This window comes from Pempheris klunzingeri, chromosome 16 (assembly GCF_042242105.1).
Source record: "Pempheris klunzingeri isolate RE-2024b chromosome 16, fPemKlu1.hap1, whole genome shotgun sequence".
NCBI classification, from domain to species: domain Eukaryota; kingdom Metazoa; phylum Chordata; class Actinopteri; order Acropomatiformes; family Pempheridae; genus Pempheris; species Pempheris klunzingeri.
This window is the reverse complement of record NC_092027.1, coordinates 353,139-370,000: the sequence shown is the minus strand read 5'-3', so window position 1 is coordinate 370,000 and position 16,862 is coordinate 353,139. Positions and strand designations below refer to the sequence as shown.

The 16,862-nt window shown below is 43.2% G+C and overlaps 2 protein-coding genes across 2 annotated transcripts in view; both read left to right on the top strand.

The window, feature by feature from the left end:
- LOC139215075 (uncharacterized) overlaps window positions 1-1,404 on the top strand; it is a 15,431-nt gene extending 14,027 nt beyond the window's left edge. Inside the window, exon 5 of the mRNA XM_070845905.1 lies at window positions 382-1,404. The gene's annotated coding sequence lies outside the window, so the exon portion shown is untranslated. The remainder of the gene's footprint in view (window positions 1-381) is intronic.
- A 7,421-nt stretch (window positions 1,405-8,825) lies between these two features.
- On the top strand, window positions 8,826-14,988 carry cart4 (cocaine- and amphetamine-regulated transcript 4). Its single transcript, XM_070845908.1, has 4 exons — window positions 8,826-8,899; window positions 8,997-9,157; window positions 13,735-13,818; window positions 14,881-14,988. Exons 2-4 carry the CDS (start codon window positions 9,017-9,019, stop codon window positions 14,986-14,988), a joined length of 333 nt encoding a protein of 110 aa, XP_070702009.1. The 5' UTR covers window positions 8,826-8,899; window positions 8,997-9,016.
- Window positions 14,989-16,862: the final 1,874 nt, after the last annotated feature.

Below are 16,862 nucleotides of genomic sequence, written 5' to 3'. Positions count from 1 at the left end.
TCCACTGATCTAACAGTTAAATCCACTGATCTGACAGTTGAATCCATTGATTTGACAGTTGAATCCACTGATCTAACAGTTGAATCCATTGATTTGACAGTTGAATCCACAGATCTAACAGTTAAATCCACTGATCTAACAGTTAAAGCCATTGATTTGACAGTTGAATCCACTGATCTAACAGTTGAATCCATTGATTTGACAGTTGAATCCACTGATCTAACAGTTAAATCCACTGATCTAACAGTTGAATCCATTGATCTAACAGTTGAATCCACTGATCTAACAGTTGAATCCATTGATCTAACAGTTGAATCCACTGATCTAACAGTTGACAGCTGACTGATTGATCTGATGTGTGATCGTGCTTCTGTGTTGCAGCTGATCCCGGATCAGTTCGGTCCAGCCTGATCTGAGGCGGGAGGCGCCGCAGTGTGACCTTTGACCCGGAGGAGCAGGGAGGGTCTACAGGTGGACCTCAGCCAATCACAACGCTTCACCGGCGCCACGCCCACTGCAGCACAGACACACAGACACAGACGCTTTACACTTTCTCACTTCTTCACTTTGTCGTCTTGACGTGAGAGGAACCAGGAGGACGAGCGTCCGTACGGAAGTTAACTGAAGCCAAAACCGTCAAATCAGACACACTCACAGAAACACGGCGAGCAAAGAGAAAGGAGCTTTTTACTTCTGTCTTTCTGTGAATGTTAATATTAGATCAGTGTTTCCTTCTGATCGTCCTGTTTCTAATGATCTCTTATAAAAAGGGTTAGGGTTCTGGTGTTTCACCCCCCCGTCTACGACAAGCTGAACTTATGGACAAAACATCCAGTTTGGTCTTTTTGTTACACGAAACCTTTTCGGACCTTTTTAGATCGACAAGAAGAGAAAAACTAAACTAAACTGGGCATTTTCCAAAAGTACAAATTAATGAAAACCTCCTTTAAACTTTGATTTATTGATTTATTGATTAATCTGAGCCCGAGAACAGTGGGAGGACGAAGAGGAGCTCGTTTTATGTAAATGTTGCTGGTTTCTCCTTTTTATTTGACCTCCTCTGACTCAGCGGGTCAAACTCCTCCACGTTTTATCTCCAGAAACGTTTCACGTCAGCTTTTATCTCCAGCACTTTGTGAACAAGCAGCACTTCTCTCTGTATTGTTTCTGCTCCAGGTTGTTCTATTCATCACTTTCAATGTCAAACAAGAACAAGAGTCTGAAGTTTAATGTTTGAATCCAGCACAACAGATTCGGTTCAAAATAAAAGTCTGAGAGGAAATGTGATCAGAGGTGTTGATTCCTACTGAGAACGTTGGTGGAGATCCAGAACAACCTGGAACACAGATTTAGAGTTCTTTCTGTTTCTCATTGATCATTTAATAAAAGAAAAAGAACCCCGTTCTTCTTATCTTTAAAGATTATTGATGGTGTTTTATATTCATGGACTAGATTCCTGAAAGCTTTTCCTGCTAAATTAGCTGAACCAGAATCTGATGCTTGTTTGGTCCCTCTGATTAAAAGATGCCTGAAGATGTTAAATATTCAACGTCGTGCTGCAGAAGATCAGGCTGTCGAGGCCACGGCCGATTTAAGTCATTTATAGTTAAAGGACAACTACCCACGATGCTCTCTGTCCTCATCCTGGTGTGTGAGTGACTGGTAGGTAGTAAAAGTGTTGGAACTGGTCCAGTAGATCACCTCAGCCAGCAGACACCAAACGGGCTGCAATGGCTGCAACGTGATCCTTTGGGACAACTGCACCTGATCACAGTAGGTCCACTAAAAGAGCTTGTTTGATCCACTGACAGGCTCAGAGTGTTATTCTAAGTGTGTGACAGCATCATGGAAAGGATCCCTACAGAGAGAGACCTGGAAGATCCTTTTGGTTTAACCACAAACAGCCGTTCTATCACTCTCTTTGAGGCACTAAACTCGTTCTATCACTCTCTTTGAGGCACTAAACTGTTTCCTCATAGAACAGAAAGAAGTGAAATACAGAACCAGAGAAAAGTTCCAGTAACAAACAGAGAAGAACGATGATAAATAAAGGAGTGAACATGTCCACAGGTGTCCGACCTCCTGACAGCAACCTTCAGATTTCCACTTCACAGGTTTATTTCTGGTGTTTTGATCGTGATCAGACGTGTCTGTTATGGAAGACGACCGCCGTCAGTGTCAGCGGCTCACAGCGAGTGTTGACGAGAGCCGAGAGGAGGAAGTGACGGACGCCCCGGGCGCCATGTTTATTTCAGTCCAGGAGGAAAACTGCACGACATCCCGACAGAGGGAAGGAGAGAAGCGGCTGAAAGAGACCGGCTGGAGTCCAACACGTCCACCGTGTTCGCTGTGTTCACCTCTGTGTGGAGGCTTCACTCGTTTACAGGTGTCATCTTAACACCGCAGGCAGCCAGTCTGAAAATGACCCTTGACCTCCTACAAACCATCTACAGGGGGATACAATTCAAAATGGCCTTGTTGGACTGTGACATGGAGGAGGAGGAGGAGGAGGAGGAGGAGCTGCTGAAGTACTAAACTCCACCAGAAAAGGATGAAAGACGCTCGTGCTGCTGCTGAATCATCACGGCTAAAGTTTCTGTTCTCTGATCAGAAATCAAACATTGAAGGATCCTGTGAGCACAAACACTGAGGGAGAGAAAACAACTACAACTCCCACAGTGCATTTCACTGCCAATCACAGAACTCCTACCAGATGTGATAATTAGCTTCAGCTCGCCGTCTGACTCCGTTCACTCCAAAGTAACAGCAGCTGAGGCTCATGGGTAACTGACACACACACACACACACACACACACAGCAGAATAAATTAACTGCTCTACAAATGCCACAGAATGAAGATAAAGCCCAGTGACATTTAATCCTCCAAGAACAGACGACACAGCTAACCGACCTGCTAACCGACCTACTAACTGACCTGCTAACCGACCTGCTAACCGACCTGCTAACCGACCTACTAACTGACCTGCTAACCGACCTGCTAACCGACCTGCTAACTGACCTACTTATCGACCTGCTAACCGACCTGCTAACTGACCTGCTAACTGACCTGCTAACCGACCTGCTAACTGACCTACTAACCGACCTGCTAACTGACCTACTTATCGACCTGCTAACCGACCTGCTAACTGACCTGCTAACAGCTAACTGACCTACTAACCGACCTACTTATCTACCTGCTAACCGACCTACTAACTGACCTACTTATGGACCTGCTAACTGACCTACTAACTGACCTACTAACCGACCTGCTAACTGACCTACTAACCGACTTGCTAACTGTCAGTCGTACATCGTACAGAGTTTTTCTTTGTAATTTTCTATGTGAGGAAAATGTTGATATCACATTTCCTGCATTAACATTATGTAACAACTTGCTAGCTAGCTAAAACAGCTAGCTAGCTAAATTGTTAGCGTCAGCGGCTTGTAGACACTGACAGCGAGGAATCTTTTGGCATCCATGTTGCCTCGTGACATGTGACCCCTTCATCAAGCTCATCATGAAAGCTACACGACTTCTCGTGTCACAAGCTCACGAGTAAAAACTACGAGGTTCACGTCAGGGTGAGCGCTGTGGCGTCGTCATCAGGGTTTTATCTCCTCTGACCTCTTCCTCCTCTTATTTAGCCTCCCAGCTAACATGCTAACATGCTAACGCTCTGTAACCAAACTCAGTTATTATTTACACCGTTTTAACCTTCATACCATCAACAAGTGAACCAAGTAAACCTGATGAACACACAGTCTGGACCCTGCCAGCGCCCCCTACAGGCTGCAGTGTTCACACAGCCACAGTATGACACACACACACACACACACACACACACACACAGGGAGGATGAAAGGTGTGTTTGATGAGTGTTAATGTGTCTGAGGTGGTCGTGGCTTCAGTCTGTGACCTTCAGTGAAACTCTCTGCTGTCGGCTGATAACGAACCAGAACAGCCCCCCCCCTCACACCCCCCTCCCCCGGTGACGAACGCTGCTCTGATGGAGGCGATAAAAACATGACGACAGCAGCACAAGTTTGTCTCTGACAAGAGAAGAAAAAACACATTTACTCTTCTGTCGCTCCGTCAGTTTACTGCGTTCAGCAGGCAGCAGATCCATTCTGGATCACAGAACAGCGTTCAACAGATCCTCCTTCTATCAACAGATCCTCCTTAAACCAACAGATCCTCCTGAAACCAACAGATCCTCCTTCTATCAACAGATTCTCCTTAAACCAACAGATCCTCGTTTAATCAACAGATCCTCCTTAAACCAACAGATCCTCCTTCTATCAACAGATCCTCCTTAAACCAACAGATCCTCGTTTAATCAACAGATCCTCCTTAAACCAACAGATCCTCCTTCTATCAACAGATTCTCCTTAAACCAACAGATCCTCCTTCTATCAACAGATCCTCCTTAAACCAACAGATCCTCGTTTAATCAACAGATCCTCCAGATGATTCATGTTTGTTAAGTTGATCATGTTTGTAAAATCAGTGTCTTCATATCACATTAATCTAGTGAAGTATAAAGTACCAGAAAAACAGAAAATGGAAATACTTGAGTACTGAACGAGTACTTCACAGTACAGTACGAGTACTTCACAGTACAGTACGAGTACTTCACAGTGCACAGTAGGAGTACTTCACAGTACACAGTAGGAGTACTTCACAGTACACAGTAGGAGTACTTCACAGTACACAGTAGGAGTACTTCACAATACAGTACGAGTACTTCACAGTACAGTACGAGCACTTCACAGTACACAGTAGGAGTACTTCACAGTACACAGTAGGAGTACTTCACAGTACAGAACGAGTACTTCACAGTACACAGTAGGAGTACTTCACAGTACAGAACGAGTACTTCACAGTACAGTACGAGTACTTCACAGTACACAGTAGGAGTACTTCACAGTACAGTAGGAGTACTTCACAGTACAGTAGGAGTACTTCACAGTACACAGTAGGAGTACTTCACAGTACAGTAGGAGTACTTCACAGTACACAGTAGGAGTACTTCACAGTACAGTAGGAGTACTTCACAGTACACAGTAGGAGTACTTCACAGTACACAGTGATGCAGCAGGATCACACTGTGACCAATCAGGATGAACCTTTGATTATTCTGCACAAATCAAATAGAAGCTGAAATCTAAAACAATCAAACGCTTCAAACAGTGAAAAGCTTTGACGCTCAGACGTTTGTGGTTTTAAACTACGATCAGATCACGAGAGAACGACGACGACGACTCTTCACGTTCCTGCAGTCGTTCGTTAGTTTAAATTGTCCAGCTGTTAACACTGTTCACATTAACGTCACTGGTTCTCTGCAGACGGACTTTCTTCTGCTGAAGGTCACTGAGGAGGAAACATTTCAGACGAGGTCGCCGTCTGTCTTCTTCTTCTCTGGTTTTTGTGAGTAAACTGAATAAACAGCGACGGCGTGACGTTGGTTTCAGCCTCGACTGTCGACTCCGACGTCTAAGACTGGAAATTTATCTTCACCCAGGTCGGTCCAGTAAAGGACGGAAACAGTCAGACTGTGGCCGAGGTCAGAGGAACGACACTTATTACCATCTGCTTTACTGTTTGCTCCTTCTTCTCTTCTTCTCCTCCAGCTTCTTGGCCTGTCAGAGCACATTTAACAGTATTGTATTATAACTGAGGCATCTGAACTTTACCGGAGTCACTTTCTACATTTCAGAGCTTTTCTTTAGTGATTCACAGACTTGCAGACGTGAGCTTTTCTTTGGTTGCTGCGACGCTGCGGTTTGACATTTCTCCGTTAATGAGAGTTGGGATGAAAGCGTCAGAGACGAGCTCTCTGTGAGCGAGTCGATGTGACGGAGCTGCAGGTCGCGGCACGATGGAATCAGACGGAGAAAAGGGCACGACGGTTTCCTCTGCGTCGTCATTAAACACCTTCCTGATCTGCAGCCCCGCTGAATGATGGGAGATTTGTCAACACACAGCGCCGAGACGAAAGGCAGTCGTGGGAGCTCCTCGCCCCTGACCCCTGACCTCTGACCCCTGACCTCTGACCTCTGACCTCTGACCTCTGCTGTGTTTGATGAGCAGCGCTGATGAATCAGTGTGTTTGTATCAGCACATCTTTCCTCCCGTCGTTAACATGAACACAGCAGGTGTGTGATGTCCATGTTTCCATCTACTGATGCAGGAAACACATCTGTTATAAATATATCTATCAATACTTCTGTTCAGCAAATCAACACACAAATCAAAGTCAGTCCAGTTTAAAGGAAACTCAAAGCAGATCAGTGAATCCACACATTTGTCGTCACTGTTGAACAAAAAGATGTCAAATGACTAAATAGAGACAAAAACAACCGCAAAGCAACAATTAGGAGGCAGAAAACAACCACAAAGAGACTAAAGGTGACTAAGAGACTAAAGGTGACCACTAAGAGACTAAAGGTGACTAAGAGACTAAAGGTGACCCCTAAGAGACTAAAGGTGACTAAGAGACTAAAGGTGACCCCTAAGAGACTAAAGGTGACTAAGAGACTAAAGGTGACCCCTAAGAGACTAAAGGTGACTAAGAGACTAAAGGTGACCCCTAAGAGACTAAAGGTGACTAAGAGACTAAAGGTGACCACTAAGAGACTAAAGGTGACTAAGAGACTAAAGGTGACCCCTAAGAGACTAAAGGTGACCACAAAGAGACTAAAGGTGACCCCTAAGAGACTAAAGGTGACTAAGAGACTAAAGGTGACCCCTAAGAGACTAAAGGTGACCCCTAAGAGACTAAAGGTGACTAAGAGACTAAAGGTGACCCCTAAGAGACTAAAGGTGACCACAAAGAGACTAAAGGTGACTAAGAGACTAAAGGTGACCGCTAAGAGACTAAAGGTGACCGCAAAGAGACTAAAGGTGACTAAGAGACTAAAGGTGACCCCTAAGAGACTAAAGGTGACCGCTAAGAGACTAAAGGTGACTAAGAGACTAAAGGTGACCCCTAAGAGACTAAAGGTGACCCCTAAGAGACTAAAGGTGACCGCTAAGAGACTAAAGGTGACTAAGAGACTAAAGGTGACTAAGAGACTAAAGGTGACTAAGAGACAAAAGGTGACCGCTAAGAGACAAAAGGTGACCGCTAAGAGACTAAAGGTGACCCCTAAGAGACTAAAGGTGACCGCAAAGAGACTAAAGGTGACTAAGAGACTAAAGGTGACCCCTAAGAGACTAAAGGTGACTAAGAGACTAAAGGTGACCACAAAGAGACTAAAGGTGACTAAGAGACTAAAGGTGACCCCTAAGAGACTAAAGGTGACTAAGAGACTAAAGGTGACCACAAAGAGACTAAAGGTGACTAAGAGACTAAAGGTGACTAAGAGACTAAAGGTGACCACTAAGAGACTAAAGGTGACTAAGAGACTAAAGGTGACTAAGAGACTAAAGGTGACCACAAAGAGACTAAAGGTGACCGCTAAGAGACTAAAGGTGACTAAGAGACTAAAGGTGACCGCTAAGAGACTAAAGGTGACCGCAAAGAGACTAAAGGTGACTAAGAGACTAAAGGTGACCCCTAAGAGACTAAAGGTGACCGCTAAGAGACTAAAGGTGACTAAGAGACTAAAGGTGACCGCTAAGAGACTAAAGGTGACCGCTAAGAGACTAAAGGTGACCGCAAAGAGACTAAAGGTGACCGCTAAGAGACTAAAGGTGACTAAGAGACTAAAGGTGACCGCTAAGAGACTAAAGGTGACCGCTAAGAGACTAAAGGTGACCGCAAAGAGACTAAAGGTGACCCCTAAGAGACTAAAGGTGACTAAGAGACTAAAGGTGACCCCTAAGAGACTAAAGGTGACTAAGAGACTAAAGGTGACTAAGAGACTAAAGGTGACCACTAAGAGACTAAAGGTGACCACTAAGAGACTAAAGGTGACTAAGAGACTAAAGGTGACCGCTAAGAGACTAAAGGTGACTAAGAGACTAAAGGTGACTAAGAGACTAAAGGTGACCGCTAAGAGACTAAAGGTGACCGCAAAGAGACTAAAGGTGACCCCTAAGAGACTAAAGGTGACTAAGAGACTAAAGGTGACTAAGAGACTAAAGGTGACCACTAAGAGACTAAAGGTGACCACTAAGAGACTAAAGGTGACCCCTAAGAGACTAAAGGTGACCACTAAGAGACTAAAGGTGACCACAAAGAGACTAAAGGTGACCCCTAAGAGACTAAAGGTGACCACAAAGAGACTAAAGGTGACCCCTAAGAGACTAAAGGTGACCACAAAGAGACTAAAGGTGACCACTAAGACAGCAGACCGGAGAAGTGAGATCATGTTTAATGATCCCTGTAACGAGCGGCTCGGCTGTAACACGTCCTGTCAGTGTGATTTCTGAGAAACTCCGTAATGAAGCAGCCGTCTTTGCTCCTCTGAGGTTTTTCTGACCTTCAGCTGTGAGTCGGTCTGACCTTTGACCTCCACACAACAACACGCAGGTCTGCGGGGAGTCGTCATGTAAACACGGAGCATCGGCCTGATTAATATTAACCACACAGACGCATCATCAATCACAGCACAACACGTCCACACGCTTTCATCTGAGGCGCTGAATTCATGAATAATATGTGAGCGAGCTGACAGCAGGAGGAGGAGGAGGAGGAGGAGGAGGAGGAGGAGGAGGAGGACGGTACAAATACAGGAGGAGGAAGACAGCACAGCGCACATGTGAGGAGGAGGAAGACGAAGAGGAGGAGCTCACAAGGGGAGAAAAACTAAGACAGAAAAAGAAGCTGCTGGAGGAGCAAACGAGGAGGAGAAACAGACTCTGGAGCTGAAACTAGACACCAAAGAAGAAGAGGAAGAGAAGCCAAACACTTGTCAAACATTCTTGTAGGATCTTTATCATTTGCGTTTAATTGTGAGTCCACCTCCGTCTGTCTGAACTGTTTTTGAGCTTTTATAGATGCAGAATCTTTTTGGAAGATTCTATCATTTTCTGTGCTTTTATTTTGTAGGTTTTCAAAGTGTTTTGGCGATGGAGAGTGTGCGTGCTGTGGTCTACCTGTCCGTCTGTCTGTCCGTGCTGACATCACTCTGTCAGGGTCAGAGGTCAGCTGACAGCCGGCTGCCGGCTGCACCAGACGAGCCGCTCGTCGGACTCACAACCAAAGAGCTGGTGAGTCATCTGTCTGCATACAGGATCTCTGAGTCTGTAGGCGACTGCTTGTTTTATTTTGATGAAGAAGTTTAATGAAGTTTGGTGAAGTCATTAAAACTGGTTCATTTAAAATGAGCTCGTTAGATAATAAATAACGACGTGATGAACGATGTCATGGAGCTGTCAAAGTTGTTATGTTGGTAAAAGATAAAGATAAATGTGCTAAATGATATATATGATATATGATCGTTAGAAAAGAGCTAATTAAGGTGGAAATGTTTTCAAAACAGTAATTAAATAAAAATGTTAAATGCTAAAGGGTTTAATAATAGCTGATGTATATGATAAATTATCGTATTAAAATAATTAGAACTAATGAAGGTGGTAATGTTTTTGAATTCTAAATAATTAAAGCAGTAATTAGGGTTTAAATTACAACGAATGAATTGAAGGTCAAATTAAATCTGACGAGATGTTATAACTGTTCAGGGTTAATCATTCAGTCATGAATAAGAATGATCAGTTAAAGCTATGAAAAGATGATTAAATGATAACTGAGGTGGTAAATGAGTTAATTATGGCTAATTAAGATCAAAATAAAATGTTTTAAGCACCAATTATGGTGGAAAGAGTTTAAGTTATCTAATTAAATTAGATAATAAACTGAGATTTGACATTTGAGCCGATTAAAGGTTGTCAGTCAATCAGTCAGTCAATCAGTCAGTCAGTCAGTCAGTCAGTCAGCCAATCAGTCAGTCAGTCAGTCAGTCAGTCAGCCAATCAGTCAGTCAGTCAGTCAGTCAGTCAGTCAATCAGTCAATCAGTCAGTCAGTCAGTCAGTCAGTCAATCAGTCAGTCAATCAGTCAGTCAATCAGTCAGTCAGTCAGTCAGCCAATCAGTCAGTCAGTCAGTCAGTCAGTCAGTCCGTCTCTGTCCATTAAAACCACTGACACAAATGAAGGTCGTCAGTAATAATCAGCTTCACTGACCAACGGTTTGTTGTTACAGATAAAACAGAATATTTGCCAGCAGAAGAAGAAAGTCGTCAGGAACACGAGTCTGATCAAAAGATAAATGAAGTTTCTGTCTGTGATTAGCAGGTAAAGGTTGTTAGAGGTCGTTAAAGGTCATTAAAGGTCGTTAAAGGTCGTTAGAGGTCATTAGAGGTCATTAAAGGTCATTAAAGGTCGTTAAAGGTCGTTAAAGGTCGTTAGAGGTCATTAAAGGTCGTTAGAGGTCGTTAAAGGTCGTTAAAGGTCGTTAAAGGTCATTAAAGGTCGTTAGAGGTCGTTAGAGGTCGCTGCAGTCACTCCGTCGTCAGGCTGCATAAGAAATGATTTGACTTGCTGCCGTCTGCAGATGTTATCTCTCTTTTCTCTAATGACACTAAAGTCAATAATATCATCCACATGTTCACACATGTTGTGACTCCTCAGTCCAGATCTACTGACGGTAACTTTACAGTAGATCCACTGACAGTCTGTTAGTCTGAGTGTCTCTTTAGACACTCAGACTAAAAACATGTCAAACTGTAGAAATATGAGTCCTCAGTGGAAACATCAGACCAGATCGAGGACCAAATAAACATCCATAAATCCAGGTAATATCCAGGTAATATCAGGCAATATCCAAGTAATATCCAAGTAATATCCAGTAAATATCAGGCAATCTCCAGGTAATATCCAGGTAATATCCAGTAAATATCCAGTAAATATCCAGGTAATATCCAGGTAATATCCAGGTAATATCCAGTAAATATCCAGGTAATATCCAGTAAATATCCAGTAAATATCCAGGTAATATCCAGGTAATATCCAGTAAATATCCAGGTAATATCCAGGTAATATCCAGTAAATATCCAGGTAATATCCAGTAAATATCCAGGTAATATCCAGTAAATATCCAGTAAATATCCAGGTAATATCCAGGTAATATCCAGGTAATATCCAGTAAATATCCAGGTAATATCCAGTAAATATCCAGTAAATATCCAGGTAATATCCAGGTAATATCCAGTAAATATCCAGTAAATATCCAGGTAATATCCAGGTAATATCCAGTAAATATCCAGGTAATATCCAGTAAATATCCAGGTAATATCCAGTAAATATCCAGGTAATATCCAGTAAATATCCAGTAAATATCCAGGTAATATCCAGGTAATATCCAGTAAATATCCAGGTAATATCCAGTAAATATCCAGGTAATATCCAGTAAACATCCAGTAAATATCCAGGTAATATCCAGTAAATATCAGGCAATATCCAGTAAATATCCAGGTAATATCCAGTAAACATCCAGTAAATATCCAGGTAATATCCAGTAAATATCCAGGTAATATCCAGTAAATATCAGGCAATATCCAGTAAATATCCAGGTAATATCCAGTAAATATCCAGGTAATATCCAGTAAATATCCAGTAAATATCCAGGTAATATCCAGGTAATATCCAGTAAATATCAGGCAATATCCAAGTAATATCCAGTAAATATCAGGCAATCTCCAGGTAATATCCAGGTAATATCCAGTAAATATCCAGGTAATATCCAGTAAATATCCAGTAAATATCCAGGTAATATCCAGGTAATATCCAGTAAATATCCAGGTAATATCCAGTAAATATCAGGCAATATCCAGTAAATATCCAGGTAATATCCAGTAAACATCCAGTAAATATCCAGGTAATATCCAGTAAATATCAGGCAATATCCAGGTAATATCCAGTAAACATCCAGTAAATATCCAGGTAATATCCAGTAAATATCCAGGTAATATCCAGTAAATATCAGGCAATATCCAGGTAATATCCAGTAAATATCCAGGTAATATCCAGTAAATATCCAGTAAATATCCAGGTAATATCCAGTAAATATCCAGGTAATATCCAGTAAATATCCAGGTAATATCCAGTAAATATCAGGCAATATCCAAGTAATATCCAGTAAATATCAGGCAATCTCCAGGTAATATCCAGGTAATATCCAGTAAATATCCAGGTAATATCCAGGTAATATCCAGTAAATATCCAGGTAATATCCAGTAAATATCCAGGTAATATCCAGGTAATATCCAGTAAATATCCAGGTAATATCCAGTAAATATCCAGGTAATATCCAGTAAATATCCAGTAAATATCCAGGTAATATCCAGGTAATATCCAGTAAATATCAGGCAATATCCAAGTAATATCCAGAAAATATCAGGCAATCTCCAGGTAATATCCAGTAAATATCCAGGTAATATCCAGTAAATATCCAGGCAATATCCAGTAAATATCCAGGTAATATCCAGTAAATATCCAGGTAATATCCAGTAAATATCCAGTAAATATCCAGGTAATATCCAGTAAATATCCAGGTAATATCCAGTAAATATCAGGCAATATCCAGTAAATATCCAGGTAATATCCAGTAAATATCCAGGTAATATCCAGTAAATATCAGGCAATATCCAGTAAATATCAGGCAATATCCAGTAAATATCCAGGTAATATCCAGTAAATATCCAGGTAATATCCAGTAAATATCCAGTAAATCTCCAGGTAATATCCAGTAAATATCCAGGTAATATCCAGTAAATATCAGGCAATATCCAGTAAATATCCAGGTAATATCCAGTAAATATCAGGCAATATCCAGTAAATATCCAGGTAATATCCAGTAAATATCCAGGTAATATCCAGTAAATCCACCGGACTGATCCTTTGGCCTCATCGACTGCTGGACTCTTTATTAGATTGTTTGTTCGCTTACACTTGTTTATTTCAGTGAACTTTGTAAAGCACTATGAGACACTCTGTTGTGATATTGGGCTATACAAATAAAATTGAATTGAATTGAATTAAATATCCAGTAAATATCCAGGTAATATCCAGTAAATATCCAGTAAATATCCAGTAAATATCCAGGTAATGTCCAGGTAATGTCCAGGTAAAAGAGGCTCCTTAAAGCTGCAGAACCTGCCTGAATCATCCCGTCTTTCAGTTTTCTTTAAGTCAGCTTCATACCTGCATGTTAGCATCGTCACTGTGAGCGTTAGCATTTAGCTTGAAGTAGCACGCAGACAGGAGCTGCTGTCTGCTGACCACTAAAAGGTCCTGAGCTCAGTGAGACGTCACAGTTTAAATAAAGCTAAAACTGTGTGTGTGTGTGTGTGTGTGTGTGTGTGTGTGTGTGTGTGTGTGTGTGTGTGTGTGTGTGTGTGTGGTGTGTGTGTGTGTGTGTGTGTGGTGTGTGTGTGTGTGTGTGTGTGTGGTGTGTGTGTGTGTGGTGTGTGTGTGTGTGTGGTGTGTGTGTGGTGTGTGTGTGTGTGTGGTGTGTGTGTATGTGTATGTGTGTATGTATGTGTGTGGTGTGTGTGTGTGGTGTGTGTATGTATGTGTGTGTATGTATGTGTGTGGTGTGTGTGTGTGGTGTGTGTATATGTGTGTGTGTGTGTGTATGTATGTGTGTATGTATGTGTGTGTGGTGTGTGTATGTATGTGTGTGTATGTATGTGTGTGTGTGTGTGGTGTGTGTGGTGTGTGTGGTGTGTGTATGTATGTGTGTGTATGTATGTGTGTATGTATGTGTGTGTGTGTGTGTGTGTGTCCAGGCTGAAGCTCTGCAGGGTTTCCTGGATGAAGCCGACAGCAGCGTCGGCCTCTCCGTGGAGAAAAAAGCCAGCGTCATCCCTCGGGTGAGAACATGACTCGACCAGCTCGTCGAGTGTTTTTACCCTCTGATTGAGCTCGTTTGTTTCCTCTGTGAGTCCTGTGAGTGTGTCGGCTCGTCCTTATGTACCCTGTGGCTAAGAAATAAAGAAATAAAGTTAAGACCAAACATCACAGATTCACAGGAAGAATATTAGGAGAATATTAGCTCATTGGCTCATTTCCAGCTTTTACCTCGTTATGTTCAATGAGCTAAATGTGAAGCTACAGCCAGCAGCCAGTTAGCTTAGCTTAGCTTAGCTTATTTTAGCAAGGGGAAACAGTTAGCTTGGCGCTCTCTGATGAACATATTCCATCTGTTCGGTTCAAACTGAAGCGTAGAAACAACAAACGGATGTTTTAGGGCAGATTCCATTTTTATTTAAATAGCAGCTATTCATAACAAATATTATCTATGAAATCAAGGACCATCAAGATGATTTCACTAAATGTTGAACATTTCCCTGGTGTGTGAGTGACTGGTAGGTAGTAAAAGTGTTGGAACTGGTCCAGTAGATCACCAGTAGATCACCTCAGCCAGCAGCCACCAAACGGGCTGCAATGGCTGCAACGTGATCCTTTGGGACAACTGCACCTGATCACAGTAGGTCCACTAAAAGATCTTGTTTGATCCACTGACAGGCTCAGAGTGTTATTCTAAGTGTGTGACAGCATCATGGAAAGGATCCCTACAGAGAGAGACCTGGAAGATCCTTTTGGTTTAACCACAAACAGCACACACACCAGACTACATTCACTAAAACAGGGATTTTAGAGCTGCTGCTCCATCAGTCAGTGTGTGTGTGTGTGTGTGTGTGTGTGTGTGTGTGTGTGTGTTGGATCTGAAGTGACCGTTTGAAACACCAAAGTGACACAAAGGACCAGTTCACACACTTTATTTACACCAGCCTCCGTCCAGTTACCCTTTAAGTGTACGTGTATGCTCTGTGTTACACACCATGTTCAGGTTTATCAGTATTAGTGAGGACACACATGATTCCAGTGAATCACCCCCCCCCCCCCCCCCCCCCCCTCCTCTCCCTCCCCAGTGTGATGTGGGCGAACGCTGTGCGATGAAACATGGACCTCGAATTGGTCGACTGTGCGACTGTCTGAGAGGAACGGCCTGCAACACCTTCTTCCTGCGCTGCTACTGAAGACACACACACACACACACACACACACACACACACACGCACACACACACACACACACACACACAGGACTTGTATACTTGTGAGGACATGATGTCGCTCTGAAGCTAAACCCTAAAACTGAAAACCTTCACACGGCTCCTTGAAGAAGTGAGGACCAAACCTAGTGTCCTCACAAAGATACAAGTACAGGAACACACACACACACCTGTCTCACCACCTGACCGTCTCGCTGCATGTTCGTGTCTTTGTTTTAGAGTTTCAGTGTCCGTCCATCAGATTCATTTATTTTTGTTAAATAAAGATTCTTCATAAAGCTGCTCGGCCCCGACGCCTCATCATTGGTCTGCCCTCAGTTCAGTCTGTCAGGAGCAAACCAGCGTTTAGCCTGAACAAAACAGGACATGAACTCGTGTTGGGACTCCACCGCCTGCTGGTAACGTCTCCAGGCAGATTTTTACAGTTCTGCTTTTTCAAGTTTACTTTAGAGACGGTCGGTGCCGATGAGTGCCCGAGGCCGTCCGGTTTCATACGACACCATCATCTTTAGTCTAGTTGGCGTCGTCATCCAGAGGCCGCCTGTTTTCATTGGGTTAAAGTGGTTTAGTAGCAGAAGCAGTTTGTCTTGTGGTCCAGCAGCAGGCGGCCAGACCGTCCACAGTCACAGCAGAAGCACTACGATACTCCGAGTGCTCTGAAAGAACTCCAGTACAGTCAAAAGTAGTAAAGAGTCATTTTCCTGCTGCAGAAGTTTAACTCAGTTTAACTCCTTTAGATTCTTAGTTTAATCTGAGAATCAGGAATCTGCAGAAAGAAAACCAGCCTGTTTTCGGCTCTGTGACGATGAAGTTTCCAGCTGATCCTAGAGAGGCTGCAGCTGTTTATCCAGCCTCAGGAGGGGGGGGGGGTCTTCATCCTTCAGTTTACCTTACAGACCATGTTTTCACTGTAAAAACTCTCAGATTTGCTCTGAGGTCTGGTGCAGCAGGCTCCCTGCTGCTCGTCTTCTGACTTCAGGTAAAGCGTCCTCGTCTCGCTCTGAGGTGACTGGACTTCCTGTCAGAGGCTCTGATCTAAAAATATTTCCCACAGAGCAGAAACAGAGACACCAGATTCCCCCGATCGATCAGTCCTCCCTGATTAGACCCCCGGAGAGGAAGATCGGCCCCGAGGCCTCTCGGCTGCACGGCGACGCTACGTCTCCTTAAACTGATCTGACAGCAGCAGCAGCGCCGCCGCCTCATCAGCCTTTATGAAGGAGTGAGGCTGACGACAGCAGCTCCTCCTACTGACAGACAACCTCATCTTCATCATCATCATCATCATCATCATCCTCATCTTCATCTTCATCTTCATCTTCATCATCATCCTCATCCTCTTCATCATCCTCATCCTCATCCTCATCTTCATCATCATCATCCTCATCATCATCCTCATCCTCATCTTCATCATCATCTTCATCTTCATCTTCATCTTCATCTTCATCTTCATCATCCTCATCCTCATCCTCATCTTCATCTTCATGAGGAAGAGGGTTGTCCATGAATCCAGAAGGATTCAGGATCTCTACACACAGATGGTCTGTAAAGTTCATCAAACCTGTTATCGTTGTGTATAAATCTAAAAACAGTGTCCCTTCAGCTCCGGTCTGACTTCTGTGGTGGAGACACTCGTGTGGTTTCTCCTGAGCAGATCACAAGATGGCGCCGGTGAGCGTGGCTGCCGTCGTGCCTTCTCTTTTTTTATTTTGGTTTTCTTTGGTTTTTTGTGTGAACTCCCCCCCCCCCCCCCCCCCCCCCCCCCCCCCCCCCGGCTCCAAGCGTGGAATCCGTAACATTGGTTGCCTGTATTTTGTTATAAGAAACCTGCCCCCTACA

Bases quoted from the DNA above. Each gene is read 5' to 3' on its own strand.
- cart4 (XM_070845908.1), top strand. From the start codon at position 9,017: ATGGAGAGTGTGCGTGCTGTGGTCTACCTGTCCGTCTGTCTGTCCGTG. The intron at 9,158-13,734 runs GTGAGTCATCTG...GTGTGTGTCCAG, and splicing joins GACTCACAACCAAAGAGCTG to GCTGAAGCTCTGCAGGGTTT. The intron at 13,819-14,880 runs GTGAGAACATGA...CTCCCTCCCCAG, and splicing joins AAGCCAGCGTCATCCCTCGG to TGTGATGTGGGCGAACGCTG.